At 42.3% G+C, this 22,647-nt stretch overlaps 2 protein-coding genes across 5 annotated transcripts; both read left to right on the top strand.

The window, feature by feature from the left end:
• The first annotated feature begins 770 nt into the window (after positions 1-770).
• oga (O-GlcNAcase) lies at positions 771-13,538 on the top strand. Of its 4 annotated transcripts, none has more exons than XM_041947229.1 (19): positions 771-1,266; positions 2,012-2,063; positions 2,172-2,269; positions 2,467-2,597; positions 2,744-2,915; positions 3,013-3,111; positions 3,247-3,531; positions 3,669-3,827; positions 4,070-4,173; positions 4,322-4,585; positions 4,752-4,955; positions 5,421-5,595; positions 7,136-7,189; positions 8,680-8,765; positions 9,848-9,952; positions 10,354-10,445; positions 10,568-10,760; positions 10,848-11,007; positions 11,618-13,538. In XM_041947229.1, the coding sequence occupies exons 1-19, from the start codon at positions 1,101-1,103 to the stop codon at positions 11,752-11,754; spliced, it is 2,736 nt and encodes a 911-aa protein (XP_041803163.1). In that variant the 5' UTR covers positions 771-1,100; the 3' UTR covers positions 11,755-13,538. The 4 variants fall into 4 exon arrangements, with proteins under 4 accessions (XP_041803163.1, XP_041803161.1, XP_041803162.1 ...); XM_041947227.1 differs by having other exon boundaries at positions 3,983-4,173; XM_041947228.1 differs by lacking the exon at positions 7,136-7,189 and having other exon boundaries at positions 3,983-4,173.
• A 1,239-nt stretch (positions 13,539-14,777) lies between these two features.
• npm3 (nucleophosmin/nucleoplasmin, 3) lies at positions 14,778-17,175 on the top strand. The gene is made up of 5 exons (XM_041947925.1): positions 14,778-14,941; positions 15,113-15,198; positions 15,412-15,531; positions 15,626-15,719; positions 16,555-17,175. The coding sequence occupies exons 1-5, from the start codon at positions 14,869-14,871 to the stop codon at positions 16,656-16,658; spliced, it is 477 nt and encodes a 158-aa protein (XP_041803859.1). The 5' UTR covers positions 14,778-14,868; the 3' UTR covers positions 16,659-17,175.
• The last annotated feature ends 5,472 nt before the right edge of the window (positions 17,176-22,647 follow it).

The raw sequence follows: 22,647 nt of genomic DNA, 5'->3' as shown, positions 1-22,647 counted from the left end.
GTCAGCATGTTTGGTGTGAAAGAGGCCTATCAAAGGAGAAAGGATCTCCTCTCATACACCATGCACCAGCTTTCATTAACTACTGCACATTGTGCTTCCTTTGGAGAATTATTTTCTGTATCAGTTCTGGGTAATTACTCCAACACATAATAAGATATATCGTGGTGATTTAGAACAAAGCATGTGTATTTTGCTGACACAGGATACAAAGGCTCAGATCATAACAGACGAGCAGCACATCCCCTTTGAATGTAGTGTTAATGCTTAGCAGCATTCCATATATGGACTGGAATCTCAAGATGTTAGACAGATGTTGAGATACTTAACACAATGACTGAAAAGAGCGAGTCAGTCGGCGTTATCTCAACTTGTGCTGCAAGTTTACGAAGTCTGTTAACAATTATTGAACTGGCTGCCTAACAACTCAGCGAGATTATCATTGCTGTAAATAACGTCAAATCAATTGGGTTGAGCGTTTGTCAGTCATTGTTTTTATAACCATGTGTCGGCAATACGACTTTATGTGTACATGCAAACGCAATCATTTGACTTTAATATTAATTTGCCCGTGGCCGATATACTAAAGACTAGTTTACCTTTATTAATGTTAGCTACGTGTTGATGTTTGGCGTTGCGCAGTAAAAATGTCGTCTATCTCTTTGACATAGTGACATCTTTGTGGTGTTTTGTCACGCAGATCTAGTTTTGACTGGTTTAATCTAGTCCTGTGAGCATGCGCACTCGGTGTAAACAGGAAGAACCAACGAAAAACCAGGGCAAATCTACCATAAAGAGAAGAAAGTGATCGAACAGAGGCGAACGAACGTCTCGTCTTTTCTTATATATTGAGTAACATAAATGCTGTCCTTTACCTCCTTATAGTATTTTCGTTACATCTTGTAGAAGCTGTTGCTAATTTTTCGAGAACTTTGATAGACTCGCTAATACCGTAAATTAAGCTAGCTAACGTTAGACAGACAGCGACGATTTATTTCATCCAGGTTTTGCTTGGCGTATTTGTCTGATTACCTACATTCAGAAATAATTCGATATTCTCTGAATTTGGTGGATTTACGTTGGTCTGTGAGAAATTCCGAACAATGGTTCAAAAAGATAAGACGCTGGAGACTCCTCCGGTGGACGGTGAGCAGAGCCCCAGCCCAGTCTCCGGAGAGGCTTGTGCCGAGGCCCTTGGCCCGGTGGAAGAGTCCGACATTGCAGTCGAACCGACGGGGCACCGAAAATTCATAAGTGGAGTCGTCGAAGGTCAGTTCAAATCAATACTGAATATCGAGCGAAAACAATCAAATTTGTCATTTGATCCTGAGGTGATCTGCATGAAATATGCCGCAGCTATCCTGCTTGCTGGAGGAGATGATTGTTATCAAGTGGAAACAAGTCATTAGGCTAGTTTGCAATTGGATGACTGAAAATCAATAGTCAAAAATCAATTGTGTGTTAAAAAAAAGACAAGCGGCGGTTAGACGCTTAAGTTAACGCTTATTTAATTAATCATGTATGCATATGTTAAGGCAACACTGTCACACGTCGTTCACCGCCTGACAGATGAAGTAAGACTTAACATGGATCTTTATTAACAGGTGATCGACAGCAGTTGCTGTATTGATATAGGATTCATTTTGGCACTTGATCATTTGTCAAGCTTATATACCAAATGCGTTCACTAAGATGAAGAATTATTTGCTTTGTTTTGTGTCATGTTGTAAGCGGTTCAATTTTGTGTGGTTTGGCCTCTGATTAGACTAAATAGGAAAAAATAAGACATAGTATTGGCCTCTCATTAATCAATTAAAGGTGTTTTTTCATATTTTGCGATAGTTCATAGACAAAGTACAGTAACAATCTAAATAAGCAACAGTTGCACATCTAATGACATTTCCAGCCAAATGGGGCAAATTGGTAGTTGCAGTAGTGATGCAGGTCCGTGTGTAATTAATTATCAACACTGCAGAATGCATTGAAACTGAGTCAATTTTTTTTGTCATTGCAGGCTTTTATGGTCGACCATGGACAATGGAACAGAGGAAAGAGTTGTTCAGAAGGTAAGATGTACTGTGTGAATTATTTAAGCAAGCATATTAATGAAATTAATAACATAGCCAGATGATTTGAGTTGCTATACTGAGTTTGCATAATGCTATGTTTCACAGGCAGCAGAAATGGGGACTGAATACATACCTTTATGCACCCAAAGATGACTACAAGCACAGAATGTTCTGGAGAGAGCTGTACTCAGTGGAAGAAGCAGGTGACTATACAGAACCGATCACTGGATCAGTTTGCTTGGGGCAAGGAAAGCAAGTCATTCCTGTTTATCTGAGTTAAGGGACAGTCTGCATATTCCAGTTTTAAACAGGGGTGAAGTGGGAAAAGTGCTTTCAGATAAGTTGTTCTAAATAGCTCACCAATGCATTAAGTGAGTGACTTTCCCCAACTATCTCCTAGAACAACTCATGACTTTAATTGCTGCTGCTACGGAGCATGGGATAGAGTTCATCTATGCCATTTCCCCCGGACTGGACATCACCTTCTCTAATCAGAAGGAGGTTTCTGCACTCAAGAGGAAACTCGATCAGGTATTGCAACATCCTCTGTGACAGAAGTATGAACAATGTGTTGAAAGTCTATGCATATGTTTCAGAGTTCCTTGTATATTACGCTCTGTGTCGTTTTGACACCATTTTGTCAGATTTCACTTCCACCCCCTTTCTGTCCCCATCAGGTTACTCACTTTGGCTGCAAGTCATTTGCCTTACTTTTTGACGATATTGACCACAACATGTGCCCTGCTGACAAAGAGGTGTTCAGCTCATTTGCACACGCTCAGGTTTCCATTACAAACGAAATCTACCAGTACCTGGGAGAGCCTGAAACCTTCCTCTTCTGTCCAACTGGTACCTCAGTTCTGTCTGAATCCTTTGCACATTTCCCACAATTGTTTCACTTAATAGGTTATTCATTATTTATTTGCTTTCTTGCCTTGAAATCCAGAGTATTGTGGAACATTCTGCTACCCAAATGTCCCTCAGTCCCCCTACCTCCACACAGTAGGAGAGAAGCTACTGCCTGGCATTGATGTGCTATGGACAGGTGAGTCTAACACCACTTCCTGTCAGCTGACCAATACCATTACTACTGTTAAGCATATATTCATATATGTCAGAGTAGTAAAGAGTAGTAATAGTAGATAAAATTATGAAATGGGATATGTTTTCTTTGCTGCAGGCCCCAAGGTGGTGTCCAAAGATATCACCGTAGAGTCTATTGAAGAGGTTTCAAAAATCCTAAGAAGAGCCCCTGTGATCTGGGACAACATTCACGCCAATGATTATGACCAGAAGAGGCTTTTCTTGGGTCCATACAAAGGCCGCTCCACAGAGCTTATCCCCAGATTGAAGGGAGTCCTCACTAACCCTAACTGCGAATTTGAGTCCAACTTTGTAGCGATCCACACTCTGGCCACCTGGTACAAGTCTAATATGAATGGGGTGCGCAAGGATGTGGTCATGAGTAAGTACGATCCAAACGTTTACTGATTCGTAATGTTTGAATGCAGATACGCTGTGATCTTCTGTGGTATTGTAATGCAGGTAGTGTATCAATGCTGTTTCTTTCTGTGTTTGTTTCTCCATCTTTCCCTTTACCAGCGGATGGCGAGGACAGCACAGTGTCCATCCAGATAAAGTTGGAGAATGAGGGCAGTGATGAAGAACTCGAGACAGACATGCTGTACAGCCCACAGCTTGCTCTAAAACTGGCTCTCACCGAATGGCTAGGGGAATTTTGTGTTCCTCATCAATACAACAGTAAGTGCAGTTCCATTATTGTATCATATCTCTATGCTAATAGATTTTCTAGCTGTGATACTTACATTACACTCATAGTGTTGGCACGGGCAGCCTAAAATGGAAATTTTTTGGCTGAAGAATATGATGCAGTGAGGCTCAACTCTGTCTTTCAGGCCGACAGGTGCCTCAGAGTGGTGCCAAAAGCACAGCCATCGATGTGTCATCCATGGCTGCTCCCTCTCTCTGCTCTTCCACAACAGTCACAACCGTGTTCCAGCAGCCCATCATGTCTCCAGCCATGCCGCCTCTCTGTCTGGATCCACTCTCACACCCCTTGGCAAAAAGACCTCAGGAGGAAGAGGAGGTGAGTTTTCTTTTTCTGTGTGGTTTGTCACAATGCAGTGAGTTCACTTTTTTTCTTGAACGTTTGCTTATTGGAGAGAAGAGCATCTGTTTATGTTTCTAAAGTTTTTTTGGTTTGTTTCTTTGTTTACTTCACTGCGCCTGTGTAGGTAGAGGTGGAGAAGAAGGATTCAGATGAGGAGCCCATGGAGATGGTGGTTGAGAAGATGGTGGATGAGCCAGAGCCAGAGGCAGAGGCTGACCCTGAGGAGAAGCACGTTGGTCCCATCTTGGCTGACAAGATGGCTGAGGACCTGAAGCCTATGGATACAGACAAGGAGAGTCTGGCAGAGTCCAAGTCCCCTGAAGAGTCAATCCAGGAGGACTCTGGGAGCGATATCGCTCCTATGCAGACAGACGACCAGCTCAAACAGGTGCTGATGACGTCTGAGAGCTTTTTTTTACCCTTTACATCTGTAGATAGATAGATACTTTATTCATCTCCAAGGAAAAATTTGCACCAAAATTTTTTTGCTTTCTGTAGTTGAAAGCAAAAAAAATTCTTGACACAGTCACATTATGGCTGGTTTCTGTCCACAGGATGTGTTTGTGCCTGGGCCCAATGAGAAGCCCCTGTTCACGGCAGAGCCCCTCACACTTGAGGACCTGAGCTTGCTGGCAGAGCTCTTCTACCTGCCTTATGAACACGGAAACAAGGCTGTGCAGATGTTGAAGGAGTTCAACTGGCTAAGAGCAAACAGCAGTGTCGTCAGTGTCAACTGCAAGAGAAAGGAAACTGACAAGGTGGGTGAATTCATAAAATAAATGCGCAAGAGTCCAGAGAATGTGAGAACTAGTTCATTATTAACTGAACTTGCTGTTGATGAGTGTTGGTTGCTGAAAACAAAATGGTGGATGTGTACTACCTATACTGTCCATTGGGTGGTGCAGTTATGATAGGAGATGGAGTGCACCACAGAGCAATGTATTCTGTGTAAACCCAAGCTTCCCCTTTTAAACCATCGGCCTCGTTAACATGTCATTGAAGAGCACAGGTGTGAATACTAAAATTAACGATGTCACGTCAACATTCTCATTGCTTATTAGAATACAAATAAACAGAGTGACTATCAATGTTAGAAGTAAAATCCGTGCTGTGGCAAGTCAAGATGTCTGCTGTGCAAAAGGGCCTATTCTAGACCATGATGCTTTACTGCTGTGCTTTTTCAGCATTATTTGTTCTTATTTCCGTCACCGTGTCGCCTACAGGTAGCAGAATGGCAATCAAGGGCAGAGAAGTTTGAGGAGATGTGCGCCTCAGTCATCCAGATGTTCACACGGCTGTCCAATTCAGCCAACCGCACCATCCTGTACGACCTGTACCCTTACATCTGGGACATCAAGAGCATCATTTCTATGGTCAAGTCTTTTGTCCAGTGGCTAGGTATGTATGAGTGGAACCATAAGGAGCTTACTCTTAGAGAGCAGTAGCATAACAATAGTCTGAGCAAGTCTGGTAATAATGACCTTTGTTATTCTCAGAGACACAATTCTACACAAATCATTCAGTTGCTTTTTTTAAAAAAAGATTCAGATTATATTCAGAAAAAGGACATTAATGATTGATTATTGAGCTGCATGGATTATGTTGTAGTCCAGTGCTATGTAGTTTAATGAGGCAAATTTCTAATTATTCAACAGTCTGCTTAACAGATGGTAGTATTACTGATCAAAGACTTAAATAGGAGATACAGTTCCTATAGATCTTGGTCACCACCTGTAAACAAGGTGTATAGTGGCCCCATTTTTAATTGGCCAACTTATTATTGAACAGCTAAGCACAAATCAGGCAAGATGCGTCACCTCTCAATAGATATGATAGTTCTATTAATTGCTCGTTTCACATATATTGATTGTTTTCCTTTCTTTTTTTTTTTCTTCATCTGACTGAATGCCGCTTGCACTGCCAGCATCCTCCTTATTTACTCCATAACTAGCTACTCCATCTCGGCGAAATCTAAACTGGGCCGCCGTGGCAAACGTCCCAGCAGGGTTACTGCTGCTTGCTGTGTATCCAGTAACATCACTGCTGCATTCCCACACAGACACACTTGCTTCCATCTCTCTGTCTGTGGGGATGGGAGCCAGGGGGAAGTCCCCATCCCCCCCTCCTCCATGCCCTTGCGCGCACGCGAGCTTGGAGAGCAAGTTGACTGACTGACTGTGGAAGGCCATTCTGGTGCATAAGCGGAGTCAGAAATACCTAAATTGGTGTGCTTTTTTCAGCTGGTTTTAACATGAACCATATGAATACACTACTGGAAGTTTAATGCCATTGCCTCCCTGAGTAATCTCTGAAATGAGGCTGTTGCTGGATTTTAACCCTCTGAAACATCTGCTCAATCTGTATCAGGGTGGGATCCATCACTTTTCCCCTCTCCCTTCACCTCCCACTTTCTTCCATTCTTTCAGATGGTGCACTGTGATGCAGTTTGTGTGGCGTTCAGCCTTTCGATAACACCTCCATCTTTTATGGAGTGTTCTTTTGAATAGTCTAAAGCACCAGCATGGCCTGTAGACTACCCCCTGTAACCCAGTTTCATTCGCAGGTTTCTGTCCTGTCCGGCTATATGGTAAAGCTGAGGATTCTAGCCCACAGTACACAGCAGGCAGCATACCCACACTGGCAAAGCCACATCAAAAATCCACATGCTGGTTTAATGCACCAGGAAATGACTATAACCACTCTCGCAACATTGAGGAAAATGAAAGCACCATAATATCTTCTTAATAACTGCAGTGTCATTAAGTGCCAAAAGTTTGACTTCTGCTGTTGCTATTAGCAGGTTTTTGCATCAGTCCCCATGTTTTCCCTTTTAATAGAAGCTGTGCAGCCGGCACTTAGTCACAACCTCCCTGGTTATTGTACTGAGAACACTTACTAATAACTATTTTCTACTGTTTTCTCCCTTCACTGTGTACAGATGGAAGAATCCACAGTACAAGTTTCTACTGCTATTGGATCGACAGTGGCCGATGTATGCACAGTGCTGACGTTGTCTTTCTTTTGTTTGAAACAGATTTATATACTTTTTTTTTTCATAAACTAGATTTATACGTGTAAAAATTTGATTTGGAGGAAAGGAAGCAGCCCTCCGGATGAAGTCACATTTTGCGCAGCGATTCTAGCTTTGAATCCTAAGTGTTAACTCCCAAATTTCTCTCTTTGGCAGCATCTCTCTAACTTGTTTTTTTGTTTCTGTCAGTAGGCCTATAGAAATGGCTCAGACCAGCCTGATGCACCTACTCAAGGGAATTTACACTTGGCTTTGAAATTTAACCACAGCACTTGATCTTCATCTGATTCAGGGATGCTTCTTACCTTGTAGTTTTAAGACAAATGTGCTCATATACACACCTGGGCCATGCAAGGACAAGAGTTGCATTTTTCTGAGTAGCTGATTGTGTTAACATAATGCAATCTGAACAGATCATTCAAGTGGAAGTAGCCCAAATAAGAGATCAGTGTTTTGTCCATTTTGAGGTTTTTAATTTGGGTAAGCAAGTTCAGGGTTCCTCCCGTGGGTGCATCTGTGCGCTGTGTTGTGCCAGCTCGTCAGAGGAATTGTTTTAGGTATCAGGGTGAGGTTCATATGTAAAGCAGTGTTAGATATCCTTCCCGCGCGCTGCATTTGTCTGGTCACATGACAGGGCTTCTCGTCAACCAGGGTTAGACTTTGCTAGCAACACTAGTGTTTACTGACTGTAAGAGCTCTGTGTGCTTCAGATATATATACCCCTCCTTATATGCGTTGTCCCTGCAGCTTATTCCCCTGTGGTCTGTCTGGTTGTGGCTTTTAAAGTAAGCTGAGAGGCCTTTTCACTCAGGGACTGTTCATACTGCCTTTTCCGTCTTCCTGGTTTGATAACTCATGTTCCCAGTCATGTGACGAGGCAGATAAAGATGAGAATGTGACTTCACACGGGGTGCTAAGATGAGTGGGGTGACGGCAGCTGAAGCTTACCTTTGTAGTCCATAGGCAGTATGGGTTTTGGTTCTGATGGTCAGTTTAATATTTCTGAAGTCCGTCAGCTGAACTGCACTTAAGTCTGTTCTTGCTTCAGTTCTCGGTTCAGAGCGTGTGTTCTACTGCATGAAAGCAGTTATTTCTTAAGACCTGCGTACCATTTTATGTGGAGCAGTTTGATCATGTATTAACACTGAGAATTTTAAGGTTCAGAGCTCATAAAAGGCTTTTTAAATAATTAAAAACTCGGACCTGATTTCTTCTTTCAAACACGTAAGCTTTAGTTGCTCGATCCCCATTTTATCATAAACTGAATCCTCCGAATATAATCTGTCCCAAATTAGGTCCTTTTTATGTGTTAATGATTAAAACAAAATTAATTATATGGATTTTGCTATTAGATACATGACCCCCTTCCTCCCCATCTCCCCACTCGCTTCATCTGTGTCAGAGAGCCCCATCCTGTGGTAACAATGTCCGCTTGGCTCTGCTCCTAACAGGGTGTCGTAGTCAGTCCTCAGCACAATTCCTTAGAGGAGACCAAGAGCCCTGGGCCTTTAGGGGAGGTCTAGCAGGAGAGTTCCAGGTATCTAATGCACTGAATTTACAGCCATCAAATGGAAAAAAAGGAGTGTTGTTAGCAAAGAAGACAATGGTAATATGTGCGTAGGTATGAAGGGCTTTGGTCTGTCGAAGGTGAGCTGATTGTATTGGGTCAGGCTTCATAAAATCCCGGTTCCATCCCCTTCACTTGTTCTCCAAAGACGTTTGTGTCCTTGTATTACTTTGGAATATTGTCAGTCTGCGGGAGGGGAATGGGTGGCCTGAAACCCATCTTGACAAAAGAGCCTACAGCCCGTGTTTGGCATGGCATTTTCTGATTGATTAATTTGAATTTCTTTCAGCAACTGCCCAAGGAGATGCTGCTTTTCCCTAGCGCACGCAGCGCAAGCGAGCATGGCTAGGTTTTATTTTCATGACATCTCATTTCTTTGCAGGAAAGCACAGCGCACAAATTACCAAGCCAACCCTTTGCAAGCGCACGCACAAGCATCGCAGCGCCCGCGAGAACGCCAGCATGTTTGCAATGGGAAAACTCCATGATCAAACACACCAGTCCAGCCAAAAGTATTGTCTCCATCCTTGGAGAGTAGCAAGACTCATGACAGCAACTGATATTGAATGACTCAGTTTGCTTACATTTAATTTGCCACTTTGGTTTTTTTCCTGGAGTTCTCTCTGTCTCTCTGCGCCAGCATCATTATTTTTCTCAACAGGAGGGTCCTGCGCAGCGAAATATTGCGATGTCTTACAAAAGGGAAAGGAGCATCTCCTTCAGCCAGTAAAACCTTGGTCAGACCAAAATACCACCCTCGTTTTCTTATATTTGAAAAGCAAATACTTGTGTGCTTGTTGTGCTATGTTCCTTTAGCAAAAATGAGAAAGATGTGATGTTTGCTCTTGTTGTCCACTGTCAGGTCAATAAGGAATGTCAGTTTCAAAGATTTTTCTTTTTTTTAGAGAATATTTGTCATTCCAAAGCACTTTGCTAGTTCCTTCTGGTTTGACAGTGGCTCAGCTGCAGCAAATGCACAGTGAGGCAGTCAGCCAAAGCAGCACGCCACCTGGTCTCAGTAAAACTGAACCTGTTTCTTTTGATACCCACAGAGATTGTTGCCAATAGATGGGGCAAACGATCTTTTCTACCAACCTCCACCTTCAATGCCAACCTCCAAACTTTATTCCATAAGGCCATACTTTCCCAAAGATGAGGTAAGATGTTTGTTTGCATGTTTAGTCGTGCATCTTATTTTTACCAGAACTCAAGTATTTTGTCATCAGTAATTAGGCATTAATAATACTGTAACCTAAATGTATAGTCGCAGAAGCATGTTGGCCAATTTCTTGTATTCCCAGCTGAACTGACCGAGTTTATGCTGTGTGTGTTCTGTGTTTAATATGCCATAATGCTACGCTCAACTGCTCTTACATCAGCAAATATATGTACTGAATGTAAAGGCAGCTTCAGATTGTGTATTTCCAAAATATCTTACAGCACATTGACATTCTTTGTGGTATTTTCTGGGCTTAGCTTTAATATTTATTGGCAAGTTTTATTGAGTGTTGCATCTGATCCACTACAATAATAGCTGAATTTGTCTTTCTGGTTGTAGGCAGCGGTTTATAAAATCTGTAAAGAAATGTACTGTGAAGGACTGGAGGATGTTCCGTTCTCAGATGAGGATCCTGACCTCATAGGAGACAGGTAAAACATGGAGATTTATTTGTTCACAGTCAGCCCAGGCTTTAGGCTGGGCTGCAGTTTTTTTTTTCTCCCTGCAGAGCAAATGCTCCTGGCTGACAGGAATCCTCATTGATTGTTCACAGGTTAGTAGGAGGTCTCCTGACACTGAGTTCAGAGTATGGGTTTGTGCTTGAGGATGAAGAAGGGATCTGCGGTTATGCTCTTGGTACTGTGGATGTCAAGCCCTTCATCAAGAAATGCGAGTTGAGTTGGATTCCATTCATGCAAGAGAAATACAACAAACCTGACTGTCAGAAGGACCTCACAGAGGCTGAGGTAGGACCATAACTTAACATAACATCTGTGTCGGGTGGCTTACGTTAATGAGTTTTACTTTACCGTCTCTGTCTGTCGTCCCTGTAGAAGATGATGCTGAGTTTCCACGAAGAGGACGAGGGTCTTCCAGACTCTTTCCTTTCCAACTTCCCCTCCCTCATCAAGGTCGACATTCACGCCAAAGTCACTGATCCCAGTGTGGCCAAAAGCATGATGGGGTGTCTTCTATCTTCTCTCAAGGCCAATGGTAGGTGGCTGAGGTCTTCACGACATGACAACAATGTTCAATGCTGCCATATGTGCTAACTAGAGAAAGAGCATTTGCATTAGTGTTGCCTGTCACGTGGGTAAAAGGGTGTTAGAGTGTTTTATTTATCTTAAGACAAAGGTGTAAATCAGTACATGGATTTGTTTCTGAAGTTTCACGGGTCTTATCTACGATCTACTGTGAAAATGAGACCAAAGTAAAACCAGTTCTGAGATGCATTTTTATAAGACATAGTTTATCCATGTCACGGTAAAATGCATGCCTCTGGGATTAGGTCCTAATGTGTACCCTTTCTGTTTGTATCATGAAGGTCTTTAGCCTTGTTTAGCATCCATTTAGCAAGCAAAAATGAATTGAGGTTCACAAATATAGCACTGTGTTATTCAAACCAAAATAAAAATGAACCGGAGGGTGTTCAGCTTTAAGAAATAGAGACTGAAATAATCCTCCCCTCCTGTGGCAGAGGTCTTGAAGCAGTTTATTACTGGTCAGGGGCGCAGTTGAAGATTATTGTCAGCCTAACACCATATTTGGCCATGACTTCTTTAAACTGACATAGTTGTCATCTGTTTTTGTCGTTCACTTCCAGGGTCCCTTGGTGCATTCTGTAAGGTTCGTCAGACTGATAAGAGAATGTTGGACTTCTATAGTAAGCTGGGATGCTTTGAAGTCGCCAAAATGGAGGGCTTTCCCAAAGATGTCATCATTATGGGACGCAGCCTATGAAGAAACATCCTGCTGCAATACCAGACAGACAGAGAGCAAGCAAGTCGACGTGGCGTAAACATGTTTGCTACCTTCATGAGAAAAACTTCCATGATGATTTTATACTACATTACCATCTGGGCTTGCCCCGGAAAACCTCTTTTTAGGATTTGTGTACAGAAGCACAGCAGTCGCACACACAGATTCCCTATGCTGCCCTTTTTCTGACTCTGTTGGATTCAGCAGATCTGAAGCTAAAAGGCAGAGAGTGATCTATAGTCAGATGGAAGAGTGGCACTCCAGCATTGATTCCTGGGGTCCCACTACTCATATACCTCCAGGAGGCAGGAAGTAATAACTCCATAAGCCTTTTTCTGATTTAATCCAGTAGCCAGTACATGGATTTTGCCCGCACGCCCAAACACATAGTGTTTGTATCTGAAATGGAGGCAGAGCTGTGAAATGAGGGCAGCCTGCATCTCAGGTAGTGTCTTGCTACCCCTACGTCCTGCTTTCCCAGCTTTAACATAGAGAAATAACACAGCTGTCAACATAAGTAGGACACCTTTGTACAGGATGTGAGGTGCTGTGTGAGAGTTTGCCTTTCATCATCACATTATGGTATTTCCAGTTGCTCCACAATATACCTGGAGAAAGAGGCCTTTTAAGTGGGGTGTTTCTAACAAAAAGTGATGTGAAGAGCGACGTCTGTACGTATGAACATGTGGGTGGAAAATTGTAGCTTTGGGGTTTGGTGAAACCCTTAATAAAAGATCATCACAGACCAGCAAAGGAGAAGTATTTGTTGAGTCTGCTAAAGACTCGACCAGGGGGTCTTCTGAATTTCCGTTCAAGTAGTAGTCGGCATTTGGAAAGCAATAGAAAAGCTTCCACAAGTTTACAAACATGGTTCTCATTTCTGTTCAGCGCTTCGCTTGTGGCCATTTGTTTGTTTTTATAAATCAGTATTTTTTTGTGCTTATTTCCTGTTAAGCTTTTGCCTTTTGGTTCTTTGCCTTCACATTTTGGAATTATATTGCAGACCCCAGTGTCTTCTGTGTAAAGGCTTTCTAACATGTGTCAGTCAGATACAGCTAAAGAAGGGTCATTTTCCCTTGCCGCTGCTCAGATTCCACAGACACAGCCCTAACATTGACAGTCACATGTCTTAGTTTTGCCGTACCAGACCGCAGGCTCCAGCACAGAAATCCCTCAGTAAGCCTAAACTGACTGACAGGGATATGCCTGTCAGAGGAAGCTAGGACCGTCTTGTTAAGTTCTGTAAAATGTTGCATTTACTAATAAGTGAATGAGAAGTTAAGTTAAAATGAATAAGAATCCTAAAGACATGGAAGCATCAACCCTCCCGCTGTCATGGTCATGCTCAGTTTTTATGTAGCCACTAATTCCAAATCTGACTTGTAAACAGCAGGTAATCTCGGCTACATTCAAGAGCTGTGCCGTGCGAAAGGGTCACCTTTTGCTTGTTATCCTTGATTTAAAAAAAAAAAAAAAAAAAAAATTATTTACATCTGTCATCTTGCATCCCTGCCTGCATTGTTTCAACATTGCTGACTCTCAAATGAATGTCTTCTCAGCTGAGCCTCGGTGAGCGCCCTCAGCATCACAGAGGTTAATAAATCCTGTCACCGAAGTGACTCCTGCACTGTTCAACTGTTGTTGGGCTTGGAGCATAAATTCCTCGGCCTTTTCCTATCTGTCCATTGAATGTTTTATATTCCGATGCATTTCCCATTTGTTTTTGTATGTATATAGTTACTTTAAAAAAAAAAAAGCACTTGGACTATAGATAGGAGTGTTCTGTTGGATACATGAGGATCATCAGTTGCTTTTAAGTAGCTGCCTGCCAATGTGATGTTTTGATACTGTGTACATTCATAATGTGCATGAGGTGTATTGGATTTGCTGTTGCGGTCGTTAGAGTAACCTCATCTCATGCAGCATAGAGGAAGACGCATGCCACTCGCCTCTATGAGCATAATACTGTAGTTGATGGACAGTCTGTTAACACTGTCGGTCATAAAGTGTTATTATTTTGTATATCTTTATTGAAAGTGTGGCTAGCTTTCTGTTGTCCCTTCAAAGAAAAGCAAATGTTGCCCTTGTTGACAACGCCCTGTCCCGCACAGCTGTCCTACCTGGCTGTGGTACAAGGTGCGAAACTCACCAACAGATCTGCTGTCCGTCTGCAGAAAAGACAAAAGAATTTCCACGCTTGTTTTCAATGATTCATTTTGAAGTTTGCTCAACCTTTCTCCTCTGCCAACCACGTTTGATAGAAATGTGCTGTGACTGAGAGGAAGTGCTCCAATTGTACATTTTGATGATCTGGGTTAGGGTGGGGGTGGGGAGGTCATAACAGTGACAGTTTACCATGTAAAATTTGTATGTAAGATACATAAGATTAAAAACTAATAAACCGTAATAAGTAACTTGGTTGCCTCGTGTCCCTTGTGTTTCGCAGATCTGTCTATGAGATTGTCCGGACTGTACAGTTAAAAATGTTTCTTATCTGTCTGCCCTGAAATACGATTTCCTGTTTCTGCTTTGACAAATAAAAGGAAGGCTACACCTGTAATTGCTCAGAAATCTGAAACAGTCTTTACCACTTAACACACCATGTTCAGCACAGGTAGCATAAAGGGTGATTCCAAGTTTGATGTCCCTGTTAGGGTTCATTTTATGGTGTAATCTGTCTTTACCAGCTGCAGTATTTCTGGACTTATGGAAAAATTAATTTAAACATAAATTCCCATGTTTTTAAAGTATTGTGTGGAATAATCTGTGTACACCTGCCTCTCAGTAAGAGCTTGTTTTTCTTGATTGTATAAGGATTATATTACTAAATTTCATTCTTCATTCTACTTATAAATTATTAATTGATAATTACTAAGAATTATTATAGGTTTAAGTCATTGTTTTTTAATTAGTAGTTTAGCTGTGTGTGGTAACATGTCATGGACAGTTATAATGTGTTGGTCTGCAGGAGCCAGCGGCGCACAGTGATGACGTGTCAGCTACGCTCATCGTTTGCGACGCGCTTGTTATTTTTCGTGGAGGTTTCATTCGGCTACAAAGTGTTAACAGCAAACCCCAGTTTAGCGATCCGGCAAAATGTCTTACTACGACGACGAATCATCAGATGTCGGACTGGCTGGTCAATCAAAGTTGGAGAGCTTCCTGTTCAGTACGGACGTTTTTACACAGTTTAGCGGTTCTGCTCTTTTGGCGCACACGTGGGTCTCTGCTGTGACAGTGAAGAACCTGCTCCGATATCTGTGAAATCATCCTGCACGTGTTTGTTCTATGAGCCAGCGCGCTGCTTTACATGTAATCTCAAATTTGTTTTGTCTTCCAGGCTGCGAGCTGTCCTCCAAAGTCCCTTTCTACACTTTCCAAGGAGATGAAGAGGAGGACCTGGAGCACTTCCTTGAACTCAGAACAGTGTGTACAGTTGCAACAGTTTGTACAATCAAATCGAGTCTCAATTGGCTCAACCACTTTCAAGCAGGCCTTACAGGACAGTGTGTATCCAAGTGTCCAAGGCTATTAAGACGTAGTTTTGTGTTTCAGATTTAAACTATAGTGTCAAATCCATCATGCTTTGATCTGGCTGCCGACAGCGTGTAAGTAATTTATCTGCTGTGACTCCTGCAGGTTTGTCTGGGAGACGGTGCCAAGGTGGAGAGCAATGTGGTGGAGGTAACGGCCATGAACCACCAAGGAAAGACTATCTCAGTGCCCATCGCCAACCTCCACATCAGCTGTCTGCCCATGGTATGGTGGTTTCTGTCCACGTGCAGGTTAACGCACCACACACACACACACACTCTGCAGCGATGCATCTCAGCTTTTACCTTCCTGTCCTCAGGTGAGTCTGGGAGAGTTTGAGCTGAAAGCCCCAGTGACCATCCGGCTCAAGGCCGGGACAGGACCAGTGACTGTCAGCGGGTTGCACCTCATCGGTAAAACTTGAGTTCTTTACTTCACAAAACCCTTTGAATCCTTCTGTCTGTGCATATGGAGACTTAAACAAAATAGGGTTTAAAAAGAATATTGTTCTCTATCCAAGACATCTGACATTGCCAAAAATAATTTCTTTTAAGCTGAAACACTTGTTTATTCCATTAGTTGGTCAACAGAAAAATAACTGGCAATGGTTTAATAATCAATTAATCATTTCAGTAATTTTTTAAAGCAAAAATATCAACAGTTCTCTGGTTCCAGCTTTTTAAATATGAATAGTTCTTGGTTTTCCTCTGCATTTCCTCTGTGTCTGATATGTTTTTTAGCTTTATCTGAACATGTCAACATGGCTTTTTGAAACTTTCGTGACTGCTTTTCTCTCATTTGTGACATTTTAGCAAATCCATTAATCGAGAAAATAAGTGGCAGATTAATTGATGCGTAATATTACAATAGCTACACGTGGAGAAAACTGGGGGTCTTGATATTCTGAAACACTTTATTCAGTTTCTGTTGGATTTGACACAACTGCATGAAAAGGTAAATGTGTCTTTCGGTGACTGATCAAATTTCTTTCCGAATAAAACCCAAGACCTTTGACATGAAATCAGATTGCGACTTATTTAAAAGAAAAAAAGGGTGTAGATTTGTCAGTGCTGCAGGGAATAGACACCGCTGGTTGTGTCCGGCGTGTGCTGCTGCTTATTACTAACTGCACGAGGTCAGCTGAGAGGGCAGATTAAATAAAGGCACCTTTCTGGCCTTTCTAATTAAATATAATACCAGGATTCAATTTAAAACATTGATTGAATGTCGTCTTCCGTTCTTGTGCAGCCTCGCAGGTCGAAGAGTCGGACCTGTCTGATGAGGAATTCGAAGATGAGGACGAGGAGGAGGAAGAGATCACCCCCATTAAACCAGCAAAGAAGAAGCAGTAGGCGGAGGAGGCCGCCGATGGATTTTTGGAATGGCCTCTCTCGCTCGCTGATGTGTTTTATGAAATGACGCAGCTTTTTGTACCAGACGGACACGTTTTACAAATTTAGTACTTCCTCCACGCAGCTGAACATGCTGTCGGAGGAAGGGACATCATGACGGACTCTGACATTCTCTCGCTGGTTTCTCACTGGTCTCTGCAGTGTATTAAACTGCGGCTCAGACCGCCACTCGTAGAAGAACTGTTTTTGCTATGAAATGCTACCCGGTGTTTTATACTGTGTATGATATGGTTACCAGTGACATGGATTTATTGCACCAGTGGTGGAAAACGTGTTTTACCACCAGTGGATTCAGGTATTGTTTCGAAGATACTGTTCTTGTAAAAGTAAAAACATTGCGTGTGTGTGTGAGTGTGTGTGTGTGGGGGGGGAAGGCTTTCCAGATTAATTCCAACTAAATGGTGCAATCAGATGATTTACACACATAAAGTTTATTAAATGTTCAACAGTATCTCCATTTCCAGTTGTTTGTAGTTCCAAAATACTGTTTTTCTATGTGATATGTCATCATAAATGTGAAGACTTTGTGTTTGTAGTGAATGCATCAAGAAAATGTTTGTTTTCATTTATTTCCAATTTGAATTCACACACACACAAAAAAAAACAATTTCCAGCCTATTGCATTAAATGATATCCATCTTATGTAGCTATATGATCACTTAAGTTTGGTAAGTAGTTTGTAATGAAGACACATTGTGTTTAAGTCAATTACAACCAATTAATAACCATAGAGCCTGAAAACTGTTTTTATATTACTTTACAACTATTCATTATGAAATAAATTACTTTTCAGGAACAGAAAAAGACTGTAACACTCACATTATGACTTAGTGGGTGACTATGACTCAGTTTGATTGACAGGGTCCTGGGCTTATAAGCAATGCCTCAGACATATATATACATATAAAACATCTCCCAAGTGAAATAATGAAGCTCTGTGCTCTTTCTTGTAGTCAGAAAGTTGATGGGGAAAAAAACAGCCTGTCAGTACCTTTAAGGTTGCAAATCTGAATTCAGTCAAAGGGGTCCACGAGCTAAAAGAAAAGCTAAATTAACAATAATTAATAATAGAGGTGCTACAAACTGAGAGCTAGACGAGTGACTTAACACAGATAACTTCCCTGGAAAGCACCATGACCTAAAGTCAACTGGTGCTGTGGAAAACGATTGGTCAAGCTGACCATAAATCACCTACGATTAGTAGCTCATTGGCTGATGGGCAGCAGTAGACAGCATGATATCAGTTAAAGCTTTATGAAGGCAGATAGATAGATAGATAGAAAGATAGATTGATAGATTGATAGATAGATATACTTTATTTATCCCAAGCTGGGAAATTGCAGAATGTGGCTGCATGAGGTTACAGTCCACATCATTTGCAAATACGCAGAGGTGCACGGAGGAACATGATGCTCTGAAACTGAAAGAACAAAATAATCTGCGGACGTAAACTCCATTAAAAAAAAACACACCTCCTTCGCACACGTTCAGCTGTCTGCACTCACCTGCAGGAAATCATCCCTCAGCCGCCTCTGTGTGACGATGGGCAGCACGGCTGTGGCACAGCGGGACAGGAGGGGGAAAAGTCGAGAGAGAATACTAAATAAGCAACACTGCTGAGCACCAGATGTCCATAAGAGGGTAACACCACCACAATTTTCTGTCCTGACAACTAAGTCATGCCAGGTGCTGCCATGGTAACATGACAAATGACCACCTGTGTGATGCCCTTGATGGCAGCCGTCTGTTAACAAGGAGGCGGGATTGAGGGGGAACCAAGGCACAAAGACAAGGAGGGTAGGGGCGCTTTAAATAACTGATTTTGCTTTATTAGGGTGTTATCGTCAAGCTCTCGCCCTTGCTTGTTCCAGGTGGTTGCCGGTAACCACCGGGTGGAGGGGAAGGCAAGAGACATCCTCACATCACCTGCTCTGGATTTTGATGGTGCTTTCACAGTTCGTGAGGGTATCTCAGCTCACGAGGTAGACTCATTGAATTATAGACCAGCAGAGGGAGAAAACCCTCGGAGGGAACATGTGACAGATAGCAAATCAATGTGTAACAATCCTCCAACTAGTTAATGTCACCTTGACTTGGAGCAGGTGCTGCTGCTTCTTATTTTCTGACTCATAAACCACATCCAGCTGGTGTGCGCTGAGTGGGAGTTTTGTGAACCTTTACACCACTTTTATTAGGTGTAAGGGTTTTATGGTCCAGTGCCTGTGTGGTGCATTAAGCCCTCACCTTTGTGTAGAGGTTGCAGCTGTGTCCAGAGCAGCGTGTGTGTGGCTGCAGCATAAGCAACAACAATCTGCCCCTTCACATGGAGAAGCGCATTATAGGTTGTTGTAGTTGTCTTGCGGGAAGATGCATAACATTTTCTTCAGTGTCGCTCAGATTACCTTCATGATGGACCTCCAGGGCGTGTCGAGGTTGTGGCCTATGATTGGCCAACTGTGACGGGCTATCTGCCCGGTCAGAGGTAGGACCTTAACTCCAACGACGAGTAAATCGGACTTTCGTTTATAGCTGCAATTCAGTCTTAAATGTGAGAAGCAGCATTTTGTCATGTTTTATCTAAGAGCAAATGGTAAATTAATGCTATTCCAATGTGTGTGTGTGTGTGTGTGTGTGTGTGTGTGTGTGTGTGTACTCCATGCCACCCCTGTATAAGCTAGTACCTCACTTGGGACAAAAAATCTAGACACGTCTCTGCAGACTCCCCTGACATTGGTAGGACAGTGCAGTGTCAGCTTTATCTTCACTGAAACTCTTTCACATATTCTTTGAATTTATGCTTTTCCGTCACATTTATAATATGTCAAATGAAATTAAATGTTTTTATAGTTTTAAGAATGACAGTAAGAATTCTTCTCTTCATTGTACAGTTAAGTTTCCCGTTTGTCCGTCCATATGACAGCGAGGACATCACCTTTTCACAGCCGTCACAAGTCTCCAAACAGCTTGTGAAACATAGTACAAGTCTATCCATCAACCACATGATTGGAATGTTTACCTCATTAGCGTTTAGCCACAGCGCTTTGGGGACAAATTTACATTTCTTCTTCTGGCAAAAAGATGGCCTCGTTAATTTCAATACATTACGAGAGGGCTCAGAACTGCTGATCTGTGGAAGTGTTAGAGATGAGCACACAGTACATGGATGGCTGATTTTTAATTTTGGGCAGGGCCTTAATACAAATTGGAAAGTACAGTGAGAGTGATCTAGTAACGCCAGAAGAATCCATCTTCATCAGGTCGGCTCATCGTAGATACGGCTGCTGTGAGTCACTCATTGATAGCTCATTAAATAACTGCAACGCTGTTGGCATGTGATGAGAACAAGGTGATGCAGCATTTCACCAACATGCTGAAAGTCTGGCTCGCCCACAGCCACAGTCCTCAAGACCAGCATTATTAAAACCACCGGTACGTGTGGACTGTGATTCTGGACTTGTTCTGGGCTCACCTGAAATGACATGCGCTCAATCAGCTTCACAAGTGTTTAGGTGGCAGCAGAGTCATATGGTTTGTCAGTGTAGAACAGCTGCTCTTCAGCGGTGCCCACTCTCACACAAACAAACACACTCATAAACAACATATCACAGTTCAGTGCACTTCCTGTTCATACCAACCGAGCGGATCCGGACAGATATGTGCCACGGTTGCCAGGGACGTGTCCACCTGCAGCTGTCCACCAGTCCTCTGACCTGGTGTTAGGCAGCAGGCCAGTTATGACTGATATTGAAAAAGAGTTTCAGTCAGCTCATAAAAATAATCTGAGCTCAGTGCCAGAGCAGCTGAGGTTCATTGTTAAGACCACTATAGGGAGAACTAGGTAAAAAAAAGGGACAGATTTATGGTGCATCTCTAACTAAAGCAGCCCACTGTGGGCTGTGGCATCTAATTTAGGGCCTGTAGTTTATTGTATGCCAGTTTGATTATGTAAGTGACATGTCTGACTGTCTAAACCACTCAGCTTTGCCTGCCCACCATAACACACCTGGTAAAAACTATTCACTTTGAAAGGCAATAACACACTGATGAATATACTCGCGCATATTGGGAAATAAACTATATAAAATATCACAAAAGTACTAAAGAAGGTAAACATTCTAATATTTTTATTATCTGCATACTTGGCTGCTATCTGGCATCTGTTTATAATCCTGCTATGAGAAAATTAGCCAACATTTGAACACAAAAATGCAAAAAGTACACATTTTACCTCACTGGTTCACTGAAACAAATAGTTTCATCATTTAGTTTTTTTAGCATTTGTATGTTAAAGGTGTTTCAGTCTCTCCAGTCAGCACAAGTGATGAAGACGATTTCGGAAAGTACAGTGACTATGAACATACCAGTAATACAGAAAGAGAAATCATACCACTACAGTGAACTGGATAGAGGCAAAGTTGGGGAGTTTCTTGTGTCTTCATGTGAAATAACACTGGAAAGACAGTTGGAAGGGGATTTTGCGTGGCGCCTCGCTCCCCCTCTGAGTGCATTCACACGCTGGTCAACATGGCAGACAAAGGAAGCAGAAGTAGTGTAATACAGTTAAAAACATGCCTCTTCAAACAGTACATCTACTGGTGAAGTGAAGTGATGTGAGGCATTTCTTTGGTAAATACCTGCCAGAAACAACTTCCTGTTTGCCGTCTCGCGACAGTGATGTCATTGTGAGCAGCCAATATAACGACCCTTTTTCTTCCTCACTCTCCACACACACACACACACACACACACACACACACACACACACACAGACTAATTAACAACAATAATCTTCATATATACCACATGAACCAAAGTGAATACATTTATGTTTAAATTTAGGCACAATAACTCTTCTATCATTTCTACTGCAGCCTTCAGAGACAGGAAGTGGAGTAAAAAGTGAATGTTTTTCCTCAAAAATGCTGTGGAATAAAAGCAGAAAATGGAAATGGAAAAAAAGGAAACACTAAGGGGAATGACCATAAACTCAAATTTAGAAGCGCAGTACTAGAGAAAAGATATTTTATTAGCTTCCACCTCTGACACTTAAATGTGTCACTCTGTCCAAAGTTACTATGGCAACAGCTGAAGCACGCCACTTTCTATTCTCACTCCGCCTGATGCAGCAGTTCTCCACAGAGGGACTCTGAAATGCCCTTTAATTTTGATCTGAAATGCCTGCCATGTTCACACACGCAACACACATTTCCCCTGGTACAGTTCATCTGCACACACACTTCCTGTCTTTGCTTCTTTGACTTATATATACACACACACACACACACACACACACGTATATTTAAATTGCGTGTTTCCCTTCTGCTAAATCTCACTAAAGGACTGGTATATGTTACAAAGATTTCTATAAGCAAAAATAGACCTGAAGATCAGTAAACATTGGCCACAACTCTTTGTCTTTGATGTTTTTGCACTGTGAGTGTGTGTGTATGTGTTTGTGTGTGTGTGTGTGTGTGTGTGGAGACTGCTATCCTGCATTGGAGTTTTGGCACAGATTTCAAAGGCCTTATCAGATGAAGGTTAGCATTCTGCATGGTTGATAAAAAAGCAGCTCTGTGTGCCTTGCACTGTATGTGTCCGTGTACCAGTCAGAGTCATTGGGAGGTCTGATAACACTGTGAGCGTGCATGTGTATAATAGCCCTGATAGCCACCCATTTCATCCACACACTACAAAATTTAATGCTGTCAGCCACCTCTCACATCCTGAACCGACCGGCCGGTTATGCAAGCGGCAAGCTGTGCAAATGTATTGGGACTATGTCAATAATGTTCATCAAAGGCCTGAGTTACAGAGGAAAACCCCACCCTCAGATACTGCTCAGCTGCTATATATCACCAGTCTGTGAAGTTCAGTGCATTCCAGGAGTTATTCTGTGCTGAAGTGTTTCACCCCACCCTCATATGACTGTG

The sequence above is a fragment of the Chelmon rostratus genome, chromosome 11 (assembly GCF_017976325.1).
Source record: "Chelmon rostratus isolate fCheRos1 chromosome 11, fCheRos1.pri, whole genome shotgun sequence".
NCBI lineage: Eukaryota > Metazoa > Chordata > Actinopteri > Chaetodontiformes > Chaetodontidae > Chelmon > Chelmon rostratus.
Note: the sequence above shows the minus strand (reverse complement) of the source record. Positions and strands in the feature narration are given on the sequence as shown.

Bases quoted from the DNA above. Each gene is read 5' to 3' on its own strand.
- oga (XM_041947227.1), top strand. From the start codon at position 1,101: ATGGTTCAAAAAGATAAGACGCTGGAGACTCCTCCGGTGGACGGTGAG. The intron at 1,267-2,011 runs GTCAGTTCAAAT...TTGTCATTGCAG, and splicing joins CATAAGTGGAGTCGTCGAAG to GCTTTTATGGTCGACCATGG. The intron at 3,112-3,246 runs GTGAGTCTAACA...TCTTTGCTGCAG, and splicing joins CATTGATGTGCTATGGACAG to GCCCCAAGGTGGTGTCCAAA.
- npm3 (XM_041947925.1), top strand. From the start codon at position 14,869: ATGTCTTACTACGACGACGAATCATCAGATGTCGGACTGGCTGGTCAA. The intron at 14,942-15,112 runs GTACGGACGTTT...TTTGTCTTCCAG, and splicing joins GTTGGAGAGCTTCCTGTTCA to GCTGCGAGCTGTCCTCCAAA. The intron at 15,199-15,411 runs GTGTGTACAGTT...TGACTCCTGCAG, and splicing joins ACTTCCTTGAACTCAGAACA to GTTTGTCTGGGAGACGGTGC.